Source organism: Ursus arctos, unplaced genomic scaffold (genome assembly GCF_023065955.2).
Source record: "Ursus arctos isolate Adak ecotype North America unplaced genomic scaffold, UrsArc2.0 scaffold_21, whole genome shotgun sequence".
NCBI classification, from domain to species: Eukaryota; Metazoa; Chordata; class Mammalia; order Carnivora; family Ursidae; genus Ursus; species Ursus arctos.
Window position 1 is genome coordinate 2,995,245 of NW_026622886.1, and position 17,565 is coordinate 3,012,809.

A 17,565-nucleotide genomic window follows, 5' to 3' on the forward strand; every position below is an offset into this window, starting at 1 on the left:
GCACAGAAGTTCCAAGCAAGACTTGGAACCAGGCCACCCGGGGTGAATCCCAGCTCTGCCACTTGCCCGCCGGGCAGTCCCCATCTCATCCATGAAGGAGACAAGTACTGCTCTGGGGGGGCTGAGATAATCCACCCTGCGCACCCAGCACTGGGCTCAGTGGGAACCTAGGGCAATGACACCTTGTATCGTCACTACAGCCTGCTGTTAACACCGGTCACACTGCTGACTTTCGGGGGTGGGCGGGGTGGGGTAAGCAGTTGAGAATCACTGGCGTGGGGCCCTGAGGCCATGGAGGCCCTCTGGCCCAGGTGCTGAGGCTGGAAAACGTCCGGGAACACTGTTTTCGAGGAATAGGAATCCATCCTTCTCATCTAAAACTAAGTGCCTCTGGACGTGCTTCCAAAAAGAGACGCCAGGAGGAAACCCTCCAGGACATTGGTAAGCAGCAAGCAGCACCAGCCAGCGAGTCCCCGCGACCCGAAGCGCGGAGGCAAGGCCCAGGGTGTTTGCAGCAACAAGCGGCTGAGCACCTACACCTGGAGGAAAGGGATCACCCTAAATCACCCTGTTTCTACCCGAGCTCAGCCCCCTCCCACCACGCCCCTCCGTCCAAGGTTCATCCCTGATGCCCCTCTCCCCAGGAGATCAGAACCCACCCTGCCAGTCACGGGGAAGGACTGCAGCTGGCTGCCTGGGCCTGGACTCTGGGGATGTGGGGAGCCCCTGTGTGACGAGAACAACTTCCGAGAAAAACAACTTTGTCTTTGAGTTGCTGCCTACATGTCTGACGGTGTGACAACCTTGCTCCTAACCAGAGTCTGGACACTTAGCAGTCCTACAGCAGTCCCACCGAAATTCCTGCTTTGCGGCTCCGGGGGCCCCTTTTCAAATAACCACTTGAGTTAAGGCTATGAAAAGCAGTGACCTCTGCCCCAACCACCTTGTTAGTAATAGGTGCTTGCCACCCTGCTCTCTGTCTCCTGCTGGCTCTCGACGGGGAATGGACTGTCCTTCCCCTCCCCCCCACTCAGTGGCGCCCTCTTGCTTCTGGGATCTGTAAGTAATAATAAATCCGAGGCACTGCTTTCTCTGTGGGGGTGTCCCGAGATCGCACCTTCAGTCAGAACAGTCCTGTGGGTCTCACATCCCCAGAGGGGGTGCCTGGATGCTGAGGGAGCTACCCGCCAACCTATGACATCATCTTAATTCAGTATACCTGCTCCGGCTTCTCAGCACGAACGGTGACAAGGATGGGATTGTGGGGGCAGTCTGTCCTCCCATTCGATGCCTTGGAGCTGTGAGCAGCTTGCTAAATTCCTCCCCCAGACTGATCCGGCTCTCCGGGAGGGAACCGCTGCTTGCTGGCAGTCTGCGGTGTTGCCTGGCACTGCGCTGGGTGCTGCCACAAATGCCCACACTAAATTGTTAGTGTGTAAAGGGTCAGGCTCCCCTGCAGAGACCGGCCACCGGCCTGGGGTGGGTGTGTTTCCCATTCGTCTCTAAAAGAGACCCCACTGGGTGTCTGGTCTGGAGGTGACTGGTTATAATCGTATGTGAAAGTCGAGCCACAGTGAGCTAACTAGGACAGTAGGCTCTGCCTCTTTCCCAGCAGGGGCGCAGGCTGTAAGGCCCCAGGAGCCAAGGAGAGTTCCCCCAGATTAGTGCTGGAAAGGGAGGCTGGCTGCTGGGGCCGCTGTGCTGTCGGTCGGGCTCGGCCAGCAGAAGCAGCAGAAGCAACTCCACCAGGGGCATCACGGCACCCGGGCCAGCGCCTCCTTTGTTGCCCTGTTCCCTGCTGTCACAAACCATCCCCCAACCCCATGGGATACTGGGAGTCTCGCCCCTGGCATGGTACAGCAAAAGGAATCCTCACTAAAAGCAGGGCCCCCAAGCACACGTGACCAGCCCCTCCCCAGTCCCCAGGGGAGGCTGAAAAATGACGAGACTCTTGGCAGAGCTCTGCTGAAATGGCCCGGGCCTTCCTGAGCGCAGTGGCGTAACATGCCACACCGCTGCCGCTCCATTCTCGGGGCTGGGGGGCTTTCCTAGATGCACTGGTGAGCCCCGCACTGGTGGACGCGGAGCTGGCTCCTGGGAATATACCAGGCCACCCTAGAGCAGGAGGCGGCGGCACAAATCAAGAAAGAGACAACCTGCGTCCCGGGAGTTCCAGGCGACTTTCCATCGCACCAGAACGTCCAATGACAACCAGTGGGACCCGGAAATGGAGACAGGTCACTATACCATGCTGGCAATGCAAGGTTTTCTAGAAACATTTGTCCAAAGTGGGGAGAAGGGTGCTGACTGACTCTTATCGGAACTCTGAACCGGCTCCGAGCTGCTGTTTCAGGGCTGAGATGTGTCAGCTGCCTAGCCTGGGCAGACAAAATCAAAAAGGCGGTGGGTTCTGAGAAAAAGATCCCCGAAGCCTCCGGAGCCCTCGGAGATAAGGAGGAAGACGCTCTGCCTCTCCTGACTCAGATTTTTATGGCTTGGCACTGGGCCCATCCCTCTGTCGAAATCAGAGTTAGGCCCACTGTGGATGACCTTGGATGAAGCACGTCTCCTCTTAGGTAGAAACTGGGATGTTTCGGTGGGTATGTCATTTTTCTCAGTGTTATGCTTCCACACTCCCTGACCATGTCCAACCCAGAGGAGGCAACCTTGGGGCCAGAATCTTATGAGTTCTTCTTAAACGGTGTGCCCCCACCCCCCCCAAATATAAGGCCATGCCATTACAACTTACAGAAATGTCAGATAAAATACAATGGGCACTAGATGGTATCAATGCCGTAACCAGATGAAAAAGAATGTTTCTAAAGCCCAAAGCTTGTTTGCCCCTACAGCCAGGAACCCCATGGAGCGGCCCTAGGGGATATAGGGGCTTCTGGGCCCCTTCTGGGTGGCCTGCAACCCAGCTTCCTCCTTCCTGAGATGGCCCACAGGCCTCTCTGTATGGGCAGCTCTGGAGATCAGGGACCCCTAATGACTTGCTCTCAGGACGGCCAGGACACAAGTTCGAGGCCTCTGACCAGATGCTGTGGATGCCGTCACCTCCTGGCATGCCCCAGCCCCGACAGCAGGATCTGGATCCCACACCCCGACCTCTGAGAGGGGCAGCTGCCCATGCCCCTACCCCAGGGACCTGGCTGTCCCCTGGAGCCTGTCCCTCCTCCAAGAGACAGCCACCCATATATTTCTCTAATTACCCAGTGGGACACATAAAAGACACATTTTACTGCTCTTGTGGACGCTTCCTGGGAACCCCTCCCAACATCAGTGAGGGGCACCCTTTAAATGACAAGGCGTAACAGGCAGGACGTATACAGAAGGCCTTCAACCTCCACTGGCTGGGATCCACCTGTAACACAGAGGTTGGGCTATTGCCCCACATAAAATTCAAGGGCCTTAATTGGTCCTCTAAAGGCTGGGAAATTCCACTTGAGGTTAAACACCAACTGTGAACTATTCAGCCTCCCGCCACGCTACGGCAAGCCCAGCCTTGTGTCTCCTCACACTTCGGAGGCAACACACACCACACTTCCCCCTTCTTTATCCAGTCACCTGCAAAGCCTCCGCATTTCATTCGGGAGAAGCGCCACAAGCAAGCCTGATAGCCAGAGGGCACAAAGGTCAACTCACCAAGTGCTCTCCCCTGTCCCCCTGGCTCCTTCTTCCAGCTGGAAGCACCAGTCACCGTGGACTAGGTGTCCCGGACACTACTCCTGGCTGCCTGGGGGCTTCCGGCCCAGACGGCTGCACCCCCTCAAAACCTCCTATTCTGGCTCCTTAATGGGCTTTGTTAGCCACAGAGGCCCTCGCGGAGTGGGGCTGCCCTACTCACCTTCCCCGTAACACCATAGATCAGGGACGGCTCCCAACCGTGTTTCCCAACAGTCACGAATGCCGATTTGCCACAGTGCAAAGGGTCCCTTGGGGAACGGGCTAAATCGGGCAGGGCAGGTCTTTCCCAACTGCAGGAGGATGCGGCTTCCGGGCTCCTCAGCGCCCCCCCGCGGACGGACCTTGAGAAGCAGTGACAACCCCCACCGCCCGGGCCCCTGACGGGCTGGGACAGCTGCTGGAAGAGCTGCAGAGCCAGAGGGGAGTCTGTGCGCTTCGTGGATGGCAGCGCCCCCACCGAGCGGGGCAAGGCGGCGTGGGCTCAGCCGGCTCTGGACACATGGCCACGCGCCGCAGCTGCCCGCGGCAAGCCTCTTGGCTGTATTTTTACCGATTCACGGGCAGCTGCTCACAGGCTTGTGGTTTGGTCAGGCCAGTGGCAGTGGGATGACTTTCAACATGCAAGGCCGACCTATATGGGGTGTTCCAATTTGGAGGGCACCACGGCAATGAAGGTCACCCAGATCTGGGAACACGCCAGCACTACCACACCAGAGCCTGTCTCTAACCTCCAGGTGGATTCCCTCGCCCGAATCCCAGCCCCCACCCACTTGGGGCTCTCAAGCAGGACCCTCCACCAACAATGCCGAGGACAAGTCCAGCAGCTCGCCCCACCAGGCAGCAATCAATCCTCCCTCCTCCCTTCCGGCCTTTCTTGGTCACCACTTCCATACTCCTTCCCTGGCCTAACTGTCCCCTCTGGTCCCGTCTTTTCGGTCCCTGCAGGAGCACTGTGCTCCCGCAGCGCTTGCAAAACCCGCTGTTTTGAATTGCAAAATACGCTCCCAAACCAAAGGCCGGAAACTGCCACTCTTTGGGCCTGTGAGGGGACAAACCTCTTAGCTGCGGGCAGGATGAATTCACAAGGCCACTTCCTACCCACTTGACTGTTACACGCGCGGTATTTGTAGCGGCTTACGGCCACTACAGCCACCTGCAACACCTCCGTGGGGCGGCCGTCTTTCTAAGGGCAACCTACCCCCAGCAGGGCCTCCTGACACCACCGACTCCGATCCTCAGACCCAGGATCTCATTTTATGCCCACGTAACACAGCCCAAGGCTCTCCGGCAGGGCATCCGTGGAACTTTCATCTCGACCACAGGCCTCTGGCATCGTGGAATGCCGCAGCGGACTTTTAAAATCCTTGCTCCTCGGGGGAGCTGGCTGGCCAGTCAGAAGACATGTGACTCTTGATCTTGGGGTTGTAAGTTCGACCCCACACCCCACATTGGGTGTAGAGATTACTTTAAAAAAAAATCTTTTGGGGTGCCTGGGTGGCTCAGTCAGTTAAACATCTGCCTTCGGCTCAGGTCATGATCCCAGGGTGCTGGGATTGAGCCCTGCATTGGACTCTGCTCAGCAGGGAGTCTGTTTCTCCCGCTCCCTCTACGCTCACACTCTCTTTCTCAAATAAATAAATAAAATCTTTAAATAAAATAAAAATAAGATCCTTGCCCCTTAAGTTACCGGGCAGTAAATGGCTCCGAAACGTCCTCGCCACCAGGCGCCCTCACCACTTTAAGCTCTAGGCCCCACGGCCATTACGCTCCTCACACCCTGCCGCTGGGAGAGGCTCCCAGAGCAGGCTCCTCTGCAGGAGGAGCCGGCAGCATCTTCAGACCAACCCTGGCTCCCCCAGCACTTTGCAGCTGTAGGGCTGAGCTCCTGGGGGAGCCGGCCAGCCAGCCCCAGCATCACTACCTGCAGCAGCACGCGCCGCACGTCCGCCTCGGTGTGCTCAGCACTGAGCTGGCCCAGCAGGAGCTCGGCGGACAACCGCTGGGCCACGAAGCTGGTCACTCGGTTGCCGTCATAGCCATTGAAGACCCCGTACAGGAAGCAGTTGTTCTCACTCCTGCCAGAGAGAGGGGGAGCGGCTTGAGACTGGGGGCTTGCAGAAGAGGGATGCCAGTTCCCAAGTGGAGGGGAGGAGGACCAGGATTGGGGGAGACCAAAGACACAGCCGTGGTGGCTTCAGCTGCCCACCTGAGTCCCCCCCCACTGACCTTCATTCCCCCTGGGCCTGGCCTTCTGGGACGCTCCCACCCCCACTGTGGCAGGCCCTCGGTTGGTGGGAGGTCCAGATGTGCAAGGGACAGCAGCAGGGGCACCTCCCATGGACGACATCTCACGGCGAGCCTCATTCCAGAGAGGTGCAAAACGGTTGCTTTTTCTTGCTCGTAAACCTGCTTCTGATGCCCAGGGGGGGATCAGGCACGCTCACCTGAACTTGAGCCAGCTGTCCTCCGGTGGGTGGCTCTCAGTGCCCTTGCCATCAGCAGAATAGCTGCGGTTGGGGGCCGAACCGACCCCGGACAGGTGGCAGAGTGGCAGGTCATCCGTCCAGCTCGGCTGCTGCTCCTGAGGAGGACACCAGGAAACCAAGAAGTGTCACCCTCTCCCCTAGGACAGACCCCTCACCTTCTTCTTCCCCAACAAAAACATAGTAGCCCCAGAGCCCCATGGAGAAGGTTCTACTTCCTTCTGGAAAATAACGCGTGCACGAACAAACACCTACAGAAGGGTCTGAGTGCTTTTATGGGTAGTCTACAATGTTCTTCTCCAAAAGACCTAGAAAAGCCTGGAGCTCCCAAATTCAAGGCCCAGCAGTGGTTTCCAAGCATGAGCTATGTTACGAAACACGAGCGAGACACACAGACGAAGCAAACTCTTGGTAGAAAGCTCTTTAGTGGCTGCCCACCTCTGTAGCTCTGCCTCCCTCGGGCACTAGTTACAAGTGAAGGTCTCCAGGCCTCCAGAAGGGCCGATCCTGGTGGGGGCCAGGATACCAGCAATGCATGCAGAGCCTCCGGGTGACTGATTCGGGCGGCCCAACGGCACTGGAGAAACTGTCTTTGTGAGCAAGCCTCTGTCATGCTCCATGCCACTGGGGCCTCTACCCCCGGTCCCTGCTCTGCTCTGGTGTCCTCTCCCATCTGCTCTGTGCCACATCCTTCTCCACCAGTACAAGGCCCCCAGCACCCCACTCTTTCCCTTTGCATGAACAGACTCCTTAATTCTCCATGCCCTTCGGGACTCTGGCTCAGCAGTCACCGCCTCCAGGAAGTCCTCCAGGAAGACCACCCCACCCCCAGCCAGGTCTTGACTAACAGCCCTCCCATGCATTCCTACTAACCTGGCTCCCTCACTCCTGCCTGCCGGTGTCCGACTGCCATTCTACCCCATGGATCTCAAACCAGACTGCTCAGTATCATCACCACGGAGCTCAGAACCTTACACGCACGCGCGCGCACACACACACACACACACACACACACACACACACAGCTGTCCAGGGCCAGCCCAAACACAGATTCTGAACTGCCTGAATCTCCTTGGAGTTCGTTCTGAGCTGTCCGCATTTTTTAAGCCCCAGAAACAACTCTGACACAAGGCCCAGGTGCAACCCACTGCTTCTCACTGAGAGCCTCCCCACAGCCGGCCGCTACCCGAGTGCTGGCCCAGTTCACAGCAGCATTCCCAGGACCACCAGGCTGAACTGGGAGAATCAAAGGTCAACTACAAGGAGGACAAAGTTTGGATCGGACGCCGTACTGAAATACTAAACAGGCATGGATGGATATCGTGCATGACGGCTTGCAAGGCAGCAGTCACGGCCTTCAAAGAAGGCTGTGAAAACCACGTCAACCGGCTTTCGCAATCAGATATGTAAAAGGCCTGTGGCTAGCTTTTGTGGCAAATTTCACGTTCTGTTTATTTACATACTGACAGCAAGTGACTTTATGGCTTTTTTTCATTGCTTTCATGCTGCATTTATTCTAGCGGGTTAGTTCTGTGCTCTGCACCCTGGAGCAAATTATGCAGGGGGTGGGAGTTTATTTATTTTATTTTTTAAAGATTTTATTTATTTATTCGACAGAGAGAGACAGCCAGCGAGAGAGGGAACACAAGCAGGGGGAGTGGGAGAGGAAGAAGCAGGCTCATAGCGGAGGAGCCTGATGTGGGACTCGATCCCGTAACGCCGGGATCACGCCCTGAGCCGAAGGCAGACGATTAACCGCTGTGCCACCCAGGTGCCCTGTGGGAGTTTATTTTTATTTTTAAATTAACATATAGTAAAATGGACTTTTTTTGGCACGCCGGTCTATGAATTTGAACAGGTGTTTTGTGTGACTGCTGCCCCAAGATCTGGAACAACCCCATCATCCCAAAACAGACCCTTGCGTCGCCCCTTTGTAGCCACACCCTCCCCTAGCCCCTGGCAAGCAGACCTGTGCTCCGCCATGACGTTGTCTTTGCAAGAATGTCTTCAGTGAAACTAGGCAGTACACGACTTTTTTTCTTTTTATTGTGATAAAAGACACATAGCCAAATTCACCATTGTAACTGTTTTTACGCGCACAGTTCAGGGGTACTAAATATTCAGTGTTGCGCAGGCAGCCCTGCCATCCGTCCCCATGGCTCTTTCCATCTTGTAAAACTCTGTCCCCATTGAACTCTAACCACCCCCCTGCCCTCGCCAGCCCCTGGCACCCACCACTTCAGTTCTCAAAGGGCATAACCTTTTGAGATGGGCTCCTCTCACTCAGCACCATACCTCAGAGACACCCCCCACCACAAGTCACTGTGGGCAACAAGACTGTCCCTTCGTTGATGTTTTCCATCAGACGGATGCAGAAGCCCATCCGCTCATCCACTCAAAGGCATCTGGGTCTTTTCCAGTTTGGGCAATTACGGAGCCGGTATGAACAGTCATGGGCAGGTTTTTCTGTGAACATGACCTTTCACAGCTCTACAGTAGGGATGAGATGGCTGTTGAATTTTGTAAGAAATTGCCAACTGTTTCCCAAAGCAGTGTACCACTTGCGCTCCCGCCAATAAACGCACCAGGAGAGTTCGAGGGGCTCCGTGTCCTCACCACCACAGGGTCTTCTCGATTAAATGGAGACATCCTAGGAAGTGTGTGATGCTGGCTCATCACGGCTTCGATCCGCATGTCCCTGGTGCCTAATGATGGTGTTAAGCATCTTTTCATGTGTTTCTTTGCCATCCCCACATCTTTGGTGAAGTGTCTGTTCTAAGTCTTATGCCCATTTTTTTTCTTATGTCCATTTTTTAATTGGGCTGTTTGTTTTTTTCACCTGTTGAGTTCTGAGAGCTCTTCATGTTTTTTGGATAAAGTCCTTTGTTGGACATGTGGTTTGCAAATATTTTTTCCCAGTCTGTAGCTTGTTGTTTCTTTTTTTTTTTCCTCCCAAGATTTATTTATTTACTTTGAGAGAGAGAGAGAGAGAACGAGCAGGGGAGGAGCAGAGAGAGAGAATCTTTCAAGCAGACCTGCTGAGGGGGGAGCCCGACTCCGGGCTCAATCCCACAACCCATGAGATCATGACCTGAGCTGAAACCAAGCGTCAGAGCTTAACCGACTGAGCCACTCACTGTAGCTTGTTATTTTATTTGCTTCTTGGTATCTTTTGCAGGCCAACGGTTTTTAGTTGTGATGAAATCCATTTTATCAGCTTTTTCTCTCACAGTACACACTTTCATGTTCTAATAACTGTGTGCCTGCCCCGGCCACAAAGACCTAGGTTTTTCTTCTGATAGTTTCACATTTAGACCTGTGATCCATTTGGGGTTAATCTCTGTAGAAGGCAGGAAGTTTAGGTCTAAGTTTTTTTTGTTTCACATATGGATATCCAATTGTTCCAACACCATTTGCTGAAAAGACTGCCCTTTCTCCATTAAATTATCTCTGCACCTCTTTCAAAAAATTAATGGGCCATCCTTGTGTGGGTCTGTCTCTGTTCTCCATTCTGTTCCATGGCTCCATGTGTCTATCCCTCCACCGATCCCATGCTCTTGATTACCCTAGCTTTATAAATCTATATTTAAAATTTCTATGATCAAATCTACATAAATAATCTATATTATACACCTGGGGAGTGGGTTGCATCTAACCTCATTGTTTTTCAAAATTATTTCAGTGATCCTGGCTCCTTTGCCTTCTCTATAAATTTTAAAATCAGCTTGTCTGTATCTACAAGAAAATCTTGCTGGGATTTTGGCTGGAATTGTTCACAGATCAGTTTGAGATCTGTCATCTTCACCGTGCTCAATCTCGCAGTTCATCAACATGGTGCGTCTTTCATCTTACTTCTTCATAGGACTAACTCACGTGATGTCACCGTAAGGGCTGAAAAGCCACTAATGCGTACTAGTGTGACTGAAACCTAACCACGGAAAAGAAATGGCAACGAGAGCTGAAATTCTGCTCAGCTCTGAGGACACCGGGCATGTAGGTCAAGCTACGTATGACAGAAGAGAAACTGCTTCGCAGTGACACAAATTGTTTCTAGCTGGAATCTTGACCTGTCTCATTTGAACGCAATATAAATATAAATATTTCTCTTACTATAAATGTGAACTTAACAAAGTCTTTGGAATCCACATATGACATTATGCAATCAGAGTACGTTCAATTAACAAAAACATGTATTCAAGAAACATTTACTGGGCATTTACAAAAGGCTGGCATTATTCTAGGTGCTGGAACCACGGTGCAGAAAACGACTGAGGGTCCTTGTTTGAAGCCTCCTTTCTAGAGAAAGGGAAACTTTCAAACAAGTGATACTGTAAATAAAACTATCTGAGACGGGGGTATGTGCCGTGGAGAAAAGAATTAGGGTAAGGGGACAGAGAGTGACGGTGAGGGCTCTTTTGGATGAAATGGTCAGAAGAGGCGACCTCTGAGCCAGACCCAAATAATTATGGAGCAGTGACCATTTCAGAAAGTAGGAAAGGAGCCTCCTAGGCAGAGGAAACAGCATGTGCAAAGACCCTGAGGTAGAAAAATAAGTATGAGGTTTAAGGAAGTCCAAGAAGGCCAGTGTGGCCTCTGCAGTGACCAGAGGGCAAAGTGGCTTGCCACCGTGTTCATACATGTGTGCCTGGGTGGGAACAGGGTAAGGCCTTCCATGCCACTGAAAAGAGTTCATTGCCAAATGATTATTTTTCAATGAACTGCTTTGTTGCCAATTATCCCTTAGGTCTTAGATCTGATTAGTACCTCCACTGTCAGAGACCTCACAAAGGTCTCAGGCAACCTGGCAGATAAGTTTCCAAAAGAAGCTATTTTTTTCTGGGGTCTGTCTCTTGCCTCCAACTCAAATGAGATTCAGCATGACATTAAGTACAAAAGCGTCTCCCCAGTCAGGTGTGTCCCATGTCCTCCCCCTGAAAAGATGGGTCAAGAGACCAATATTTAGCACCCCATAGTGCCACGGCTGTTTTAAAGCACGGCAGGAGATGTCTAGAAGATATTTTCTAAAATCCTGTCTGTGATTAAAGATGAGATTAAGATGATTGAACTTGTCCTCGAATACGAGATGAACAATACAAATGTGTCGCCCAGGATGCAAAACCTGTCATCAGCGCTGCAACCATAATGCTTCCTCTGCCATTCTCTACCTCCCACGAGGGACAGAGACAGGCTTCCAGAGACTCGAAAAAAATAAATATTACCCCAGCAACTTATGGGCCCACTTGACATTGTGAGATACGCTATGAAAAACATTAATGAAAGAGTCTTTTATAAGGAAGGAAGGAAACAAGCTCGAACAGATGACCGAGGAACTGGCCACACTGGTGTTTCAGGGCACAGGGACAACTCATCTGAAAGCACTTCCCGATGGGCGCACAAGACATTGCCACCAGGACTGGGCTGATGCTGCTCGGACCGCTGCAGCCACACTCAGCTCGTGTGGGACCAAGTTCTGCCAAATCCGAAAAGCTGTTGACACTGGTCAATCCACTTACAACCACCTTGTTCTTCCGTATTTATGACCAGAGCCTGGACACCTCTACGACGTGAAGTGCTCTTTTTGAAATCTGGTTTTCATAATGTTGAGCTAGCAATACTTTGGAAATATAGTTGACTCTTGAACAACGCGGGGGTTGGGGCACCAACCTCCTGCAGAGTCGAAAGTCCACGTGTAACTTTCAACTCCCCAAAAACTTAACTATTGACATAGGCTACTGGTGACTGGAAGCCTTAGCACAACATAAACAATTAACATATTTCGTATGGCATATGTATTCTATACCGAATTCTTACAATAAAGTAAGCTACAAAAAAGAAAATATTAAGAAAATCATAAGAAATGGGGCCTCTGGGTGGTGCAGTCGGTTAAGCATCTGACTCTTGGTTTTGGCTCAGGTGGTGATCTTAGGGTCCTGGGATTAAGCCCTGCGTTGGGCTCTGCATTGTGTGGGGTCTGCTTAAAATTCTCTCTCCCCTCTCCTTCTGCCTCCCCCTCCCCCTCTGTGCACACTCTCTCTCTGATAAATAAACTAAATCTTAAAAAAGAGAGAAATCATAAGGAAAAGAACATACACAATACAGTACTGTACTCATAGAAAAAATCTGCATATAAGTAAAACCGCACAGTTCAAACCCATGCTGTTCAAGGGTCAACAGTATATATTATTTCATTAACTAGCAACTGGTTTTCAGGTCAGTGGGTATGGACTCTAGTGCTACTGTTTATTTAAGGACAGTCTTTGTCCATTCCCAATAATAACACTCAAGGAAACAGTAGTCAATGGATACTTTAACATGCCATTATATGTATACTTCAGTCGGTACTAATGCCAGCATCCTACTTAGTGGGGAAACACCAGAGGCATTCTCATCAAGATAAGAAACACAGCAAGGATGCCCACCTTCTCCACTACCTAACACTGAACTAGGGGTGTCAGCCCACACAATTAGATAAGAGAAAAGAAGCTGAGCTTAAGAACTGGAAAAGTACAATAATCTCTATCTGCAATTGACAGGATAGAAAACCTAAAGAATTAATGTTAAAATTAACTCAAATAAAAGAAATCAGCAGGGTGGGAGGATAGAAAAATCAAGACACAAAAACCAGAGCCGTTATACACTTAAAGAAAAGATGGGCATCTAGCCTCCATGGGAATATTCCCACCTGCTGTCAACTAAAATCACAAAGTCTTTTTCCTCTGAGGTTCTCTCCAGTCTCCCCCAACCACACTCCTATTGAGGATTTTTTTAAACCTAAATTTACATTAGCTGGATTATATCTTAATGCTTTCATCTCAGCCTTCCAGCCTGTTGACATAATTTTGAATCTTACCCTTTGAAGATTAACAATCTCACTCGGCTGTCTATCTTGTACAGATAAGGCCTTCTATACAGTGTTCCAGATATTTCTAAAAAACTGTGACCAGAACAAAAAGCGTGGGAAGCTAACCTACTTCTGGCAGGAGGAGTCCACACCAACACAGGAGGGAAGTAATGCCTCTACCGAAGATCTGCTCTACTTGAAAGGCCAAATGTATTTTGGGGACCTCAAATAAGGAGGCTACTGACCCTAAGGTACAGTCACAGAAACAGGCACACACTTCAAAACAAATCAACTATTTATAGACATTAAACTTGCTGAGCAAAGTCCTACTTATTTCACAACGACACTCTTTAAACATAAAGTTCCTAGCCAACTGGACTTGACTTGCTATTAAAATAAAGGAGAAGTAAGAAAAAATTACCCAAAAGCATATTAAAAAGTATCCATGGTGAGGCAAGGCCTCCCTCCCCTTTTCTTGTCTTTCCGAGCCATGTCCACCTCCAGAGGCCCTGCTCAGATCCAACCAGCGCCAGAGGCCCACGTTTCCCAAACCTCAACCAGCCATTCACTATCTTCAAGAAATTATCCACTTCGTATTTTTTTCTTTACACTGCCACATTTTCTTTTACTCAAATGACTTCATTTTGAATGTAAACATTTTCAGTATTGTGAGTAGAAAACCAGTATCACTCGCTGTATCTTGAAGATAATAAAAAATGAAAACAAGATTATTAAATTCTAGCTGAACCTACTGCCTGCTACAGACTCTGAGCTGGAGCCCTGTTCTCGCTGCTAAAAAGAAAAAAAAAAAAAAAAAAGAAAGAGAAAAAAAAAGAAAAAAGAAGAAGAAAAAGTGGGGGGTAGGGACACCTGGCTGGCTCAGTCAGTAGAGCATGTGACTCTTGACCCCCCGGGGTGTGAGTTCAAGCTCCACATTGCGGGTAGAGAGGACTTAAAAATAAAATCTTAAAAAAAAAACAAAACAAAACACAAACAAAAACAGGGAGGAAACTAGCAAGAATCAGAAAGGTGTTAAGGACATACTAGGACTAAACCAAGTCTTTCTCCCCTCATCTCATCAGAGTTTGAAAGAGAGCTGAAAAGCACATCACCTGTGAGATATGTAACAATGAGTTTTATGCCCGCACACACCAAACCCTCTCACTGTACGTGTCCCACACTCCAGGAAAATAACTGCCCAGGGCCACAGGGCCCCTTCCCTGAGAAATCCATCCTTGTGGTTCACCAGGTATACTGGTCATTAACCATCTGGGGTTTTGGCAACTTTCACGCTATAGCTTAGTATTGGTTTCTTGTTTTTTGTTTTTAAATTTTTTTTTTTTAAAGATTTTATTTATTTATTTGACAGAGAGAGAGACAGCCAGCGAGAGAGGGAACGCAAGCAGGGGGAGTGGGAGAGGAAGAAGCAGGCTCATAGCAGAGGAGCCTGATGTGGGGCTCGATCCCGTAACGCCGGGATCACGCCCTGAGCCGAAGGCAGACGCTTAACCGCTGTGCCACCCAGGCACCCCTTGTTTTTTGTTTTTAAAGTTTATTTATTTAAGTAAACTCTACACCCAATGTGGGGCTTGAACTCATGACCTTGAGATCAAGAGTCACGTGCTCTTCTGACTGAGCCAGCCAGGCGTCCCTGTTTTGTTGTTGTTGTCGTTTTATAGACTAGTATTGTTAATTAGTTACTTATTTGCTGATTCCAAGACGTATATTCTCAATCTTTTAATATCTGAAGTTGATGTGTTACAAGTTCATTACCAATGTGTTTTCTTCCTTCGTAGTATATAAAATAACGACAGGTCCTTATCATTAATGGTGTCTTGGATCCAGAGATATGGGGACAATTTCTCATATATTTACGAGCGCTCCTTCAGTGGAAGGCCCTGCCTAGAATGCAGCCCCCACAGCACCTCAGACGATCAACGACAAGTGGCCAGAGAATTCCAGGAGGTTCGGCCCATGCAGGAGTGGGAGAGTCCTTGGTCTTCCCTGATGTCAGCAGTGGCCCCGAAATCACTCTGACGCTGCTGTGGCTGGGTGAGCGGCCATCCTGCTGCCCCAGCTCTCTCCCCTCCATCGAGGATTAGCCACACCAGCCGTCCGCTGTCGATTCCACCCCACTGCCAAGTCTCTTGCTTCCTTCCTCCACATTTCTGAACAATTTTCAGAAAGGTCGTGTATTTCCTATTCACACACACCACCCCCTTCCCCACCCCTGCACACACTGATGCATACTTTCTCCCACGCCCACAAAGGCCAGGCCTGCCAGCAGCAGCAGCAGCAGCGAGCGGCGGCACCCGCACCTGGAGCCGAGAAGGGGGCACCCCGCGCTCACACAGCCGAGTCACAGAGCTGCGTAAATACATTCCACAGGGAGTCTGCGCCGCTTTCCTTGATGGGTTACAAATTAATTTCTCAGAAGAAACTGAAAACAAAATACGGTAAGAAAGAAGGCTGTTTTAAAAAGCTGAATTTTGGGGGCGCCTGGGTGGCGCAGTCGTCGGGTGTCTGCCTTCGGCTCAGGGCGTGATCCCAGCGTTCTGGGATCGAGCCCCACATCAGGCTTCTCTGCTGGGAGCCTGCTTCTTCCTCTCCCACTCCCCCAGCTTGTGTTCCCTCTCTCACTGGCTGTCTCTGTCAAATGAATAAAAAAAATCTTAAAAAAAAAAAAAAGCTGAATTTTGGGTGCCTGGGTGGCTCAGTTGGTTGAGTGTCTGCCTTCTTTGTCTGGGGTCATGATAACAGGGTCCAGGGATCGAGCCCTAGAGCCCGACAGGGCCAGCTCCCTGCTTAGCAGAAAGTCTGCTTCTCCCTCTGCCTCTCTACCCTGCTTCTGCTGTCTCTCACTCACTGCCTCAAATAAATAAATAAAATCTTAAAAACATAAAAAAGCCCAATTTTGACTTGTGTAAGGCAGCTCCCCAAATTCCTATTTCAGTATGCCAAGTATTGATAGTGACCCAATTGCACATAAGTAGTGAAAGGTGTTACAACCCCCGTATGCACAGACCCTGAAGCAACCTCATACGCATATGCGACCGTGTCACAGAATAACAGTCCATAAAAGTCCCCGCACAGATTCATCTGAAACTCCTGGGCAGCAGAAGTGGACAAAGCATGGTTCCAAGTACAGGCCACAGCTTGAATATCAAATTATAGTATGAAAAGGCTGAGTGTTTTTGTGGTGAAAGCACCCGAATTCCTTGGAGGCAAAAAGGAAGCTCAGAATCAGAGAATAATGCCCCCCAGGAAGATGGCTCAGGGCAGGGGGGGGGGCAGCTGTTCTCTCTCTCCAAAAAGCTTAAAATACCCAGTGCCTCCTGCCATCTCTGTCTTTCTGAATGACCCCCTTTTCCTTCCCCACTCCTCTGGGACCAGCTCAACTCCTGGCCCCCACCTCTCCCAGCAGGGTTTTCATCAAAGGCTCTCTATGTTTTCATCACAAATATAGTCCTAATACATTCTTAAAGGGGCTACTAATCATTGTGGAGCACTTACTGTGTGCTGGAGCGGCTGGGCCACGCTCTAGCGGCGGATGAGACGGTCGTAGGTGATGGCCTCGTGGATGTTTTTATTTTAATGGAGGCATTTATTACGTGTATTAGAAAAAATATAGAGCCAGCACCTGTGATCTTGTAGATGCAGTTGCTCAAGATTTTTCTTTTTTTTTTTAAGATTTTATTTATTTATAGACAGCCAGCGAGAGAGAGAACACAAGCAGGGGGAGTGGGAGAGGAAGAAGCAGGCTCATAGCGGAGGAGCCCGATGTGGGACTCGATCCCACAACGCCAGGATCACGCCCTGAGCCGAAGGCAGATGCTTAACGACTGCGCCACCCGGGCACCCCTCAAGATTTCTAAGTTAAAAAAAAAATTAATTTCAAGTTGATTTTCTTTTTATAATTAAGTACAGAATAGCCCAGGCAACACCAAACTCGATTCTCTCAGCCCCAAATGTGCTCCTCTTCCAGAGATTCTCGGTAAAGGGCACTGCTGTTGTTCCAACTGAAAACCTTGCAGTCCCTCTTGACTCTTCTTCCTCGGGTCATGCACCGCGCATGTGATCCACCCGCAAATCCTATCAGCTCTTCCTCCAAAGTACAGCCCTTCCTAAAAACCACTGAGTTTCACAGCACACTTAGAATAGAATCCAAAGTCCACACCAGGGTCCACAAAGGTCCCTTGGACCTTGGCTACCCCCACTCCCCCAATGCACTCTACTCCAGCCACGCTGGCCTCCTTGGTGCTCCCCAAACACACAAGCCTTTGCATCCCTATTCCCTCAAGCAGGAATACTCCCTCCCAAATCCCCTACTTCAACCCCATGTTGAGAGGTCTTCCCGTACCTCTCAAACGGCCCCTTCATCATTCTATGAATCCAGACTATTCTTCCTCACAGCACCACCTGATGTTACAGATATTATATTGTTTACAATCTGTATTTACTCATTGTGACTGTCGCCCTTATTAGAATAGAGGCTTCATGAGGAAAGTGTCCCCTGTACGCACACAGTATCTGCCACATAGTAAGTGCTCAGTG

The 17,565-nt window shown here is 50.4% G+C and overlaps 1 protein-coding gene across 5 annotated transcripts in view; it reads right to left on the reverse strand.

The window, feature by feature from the left end:
- TAB1 (TGF-beta activated kinase 1 (MAP3K7) binding protein 1) overlaps positions 1 to 17,565 on the reverse strand; it is a 32,881-nt gene that overhangs the window by 11,350 nt on the left and 3,966 nt on the right. For 4 of the 5 annotated variants that reach the window (XM_057316335.1, XM_026479600.4, XM_026479599.4 and 1 more), the window contains exons 2-3: positions 6,132 to 6,268; positions 5,609 to 5,762 (exon numbers count right to left, since the gene is read on the reverse strand). In XM_057316335.1, the coding sequence (XP_057172318.1) occupies positions 5,609 to 5,762; positions 6,132 to 6,268 (291 nt within the window). Of the gene's footprint in view, positions 1 to 3,847; positions 4,029 to 5,608; positions 5,763 to 6,131; positions 6,269 to 17,565 lie in introns of those variants that run through there. The other variant, XM_057316337.1, reaches the window with a different exon arrangement.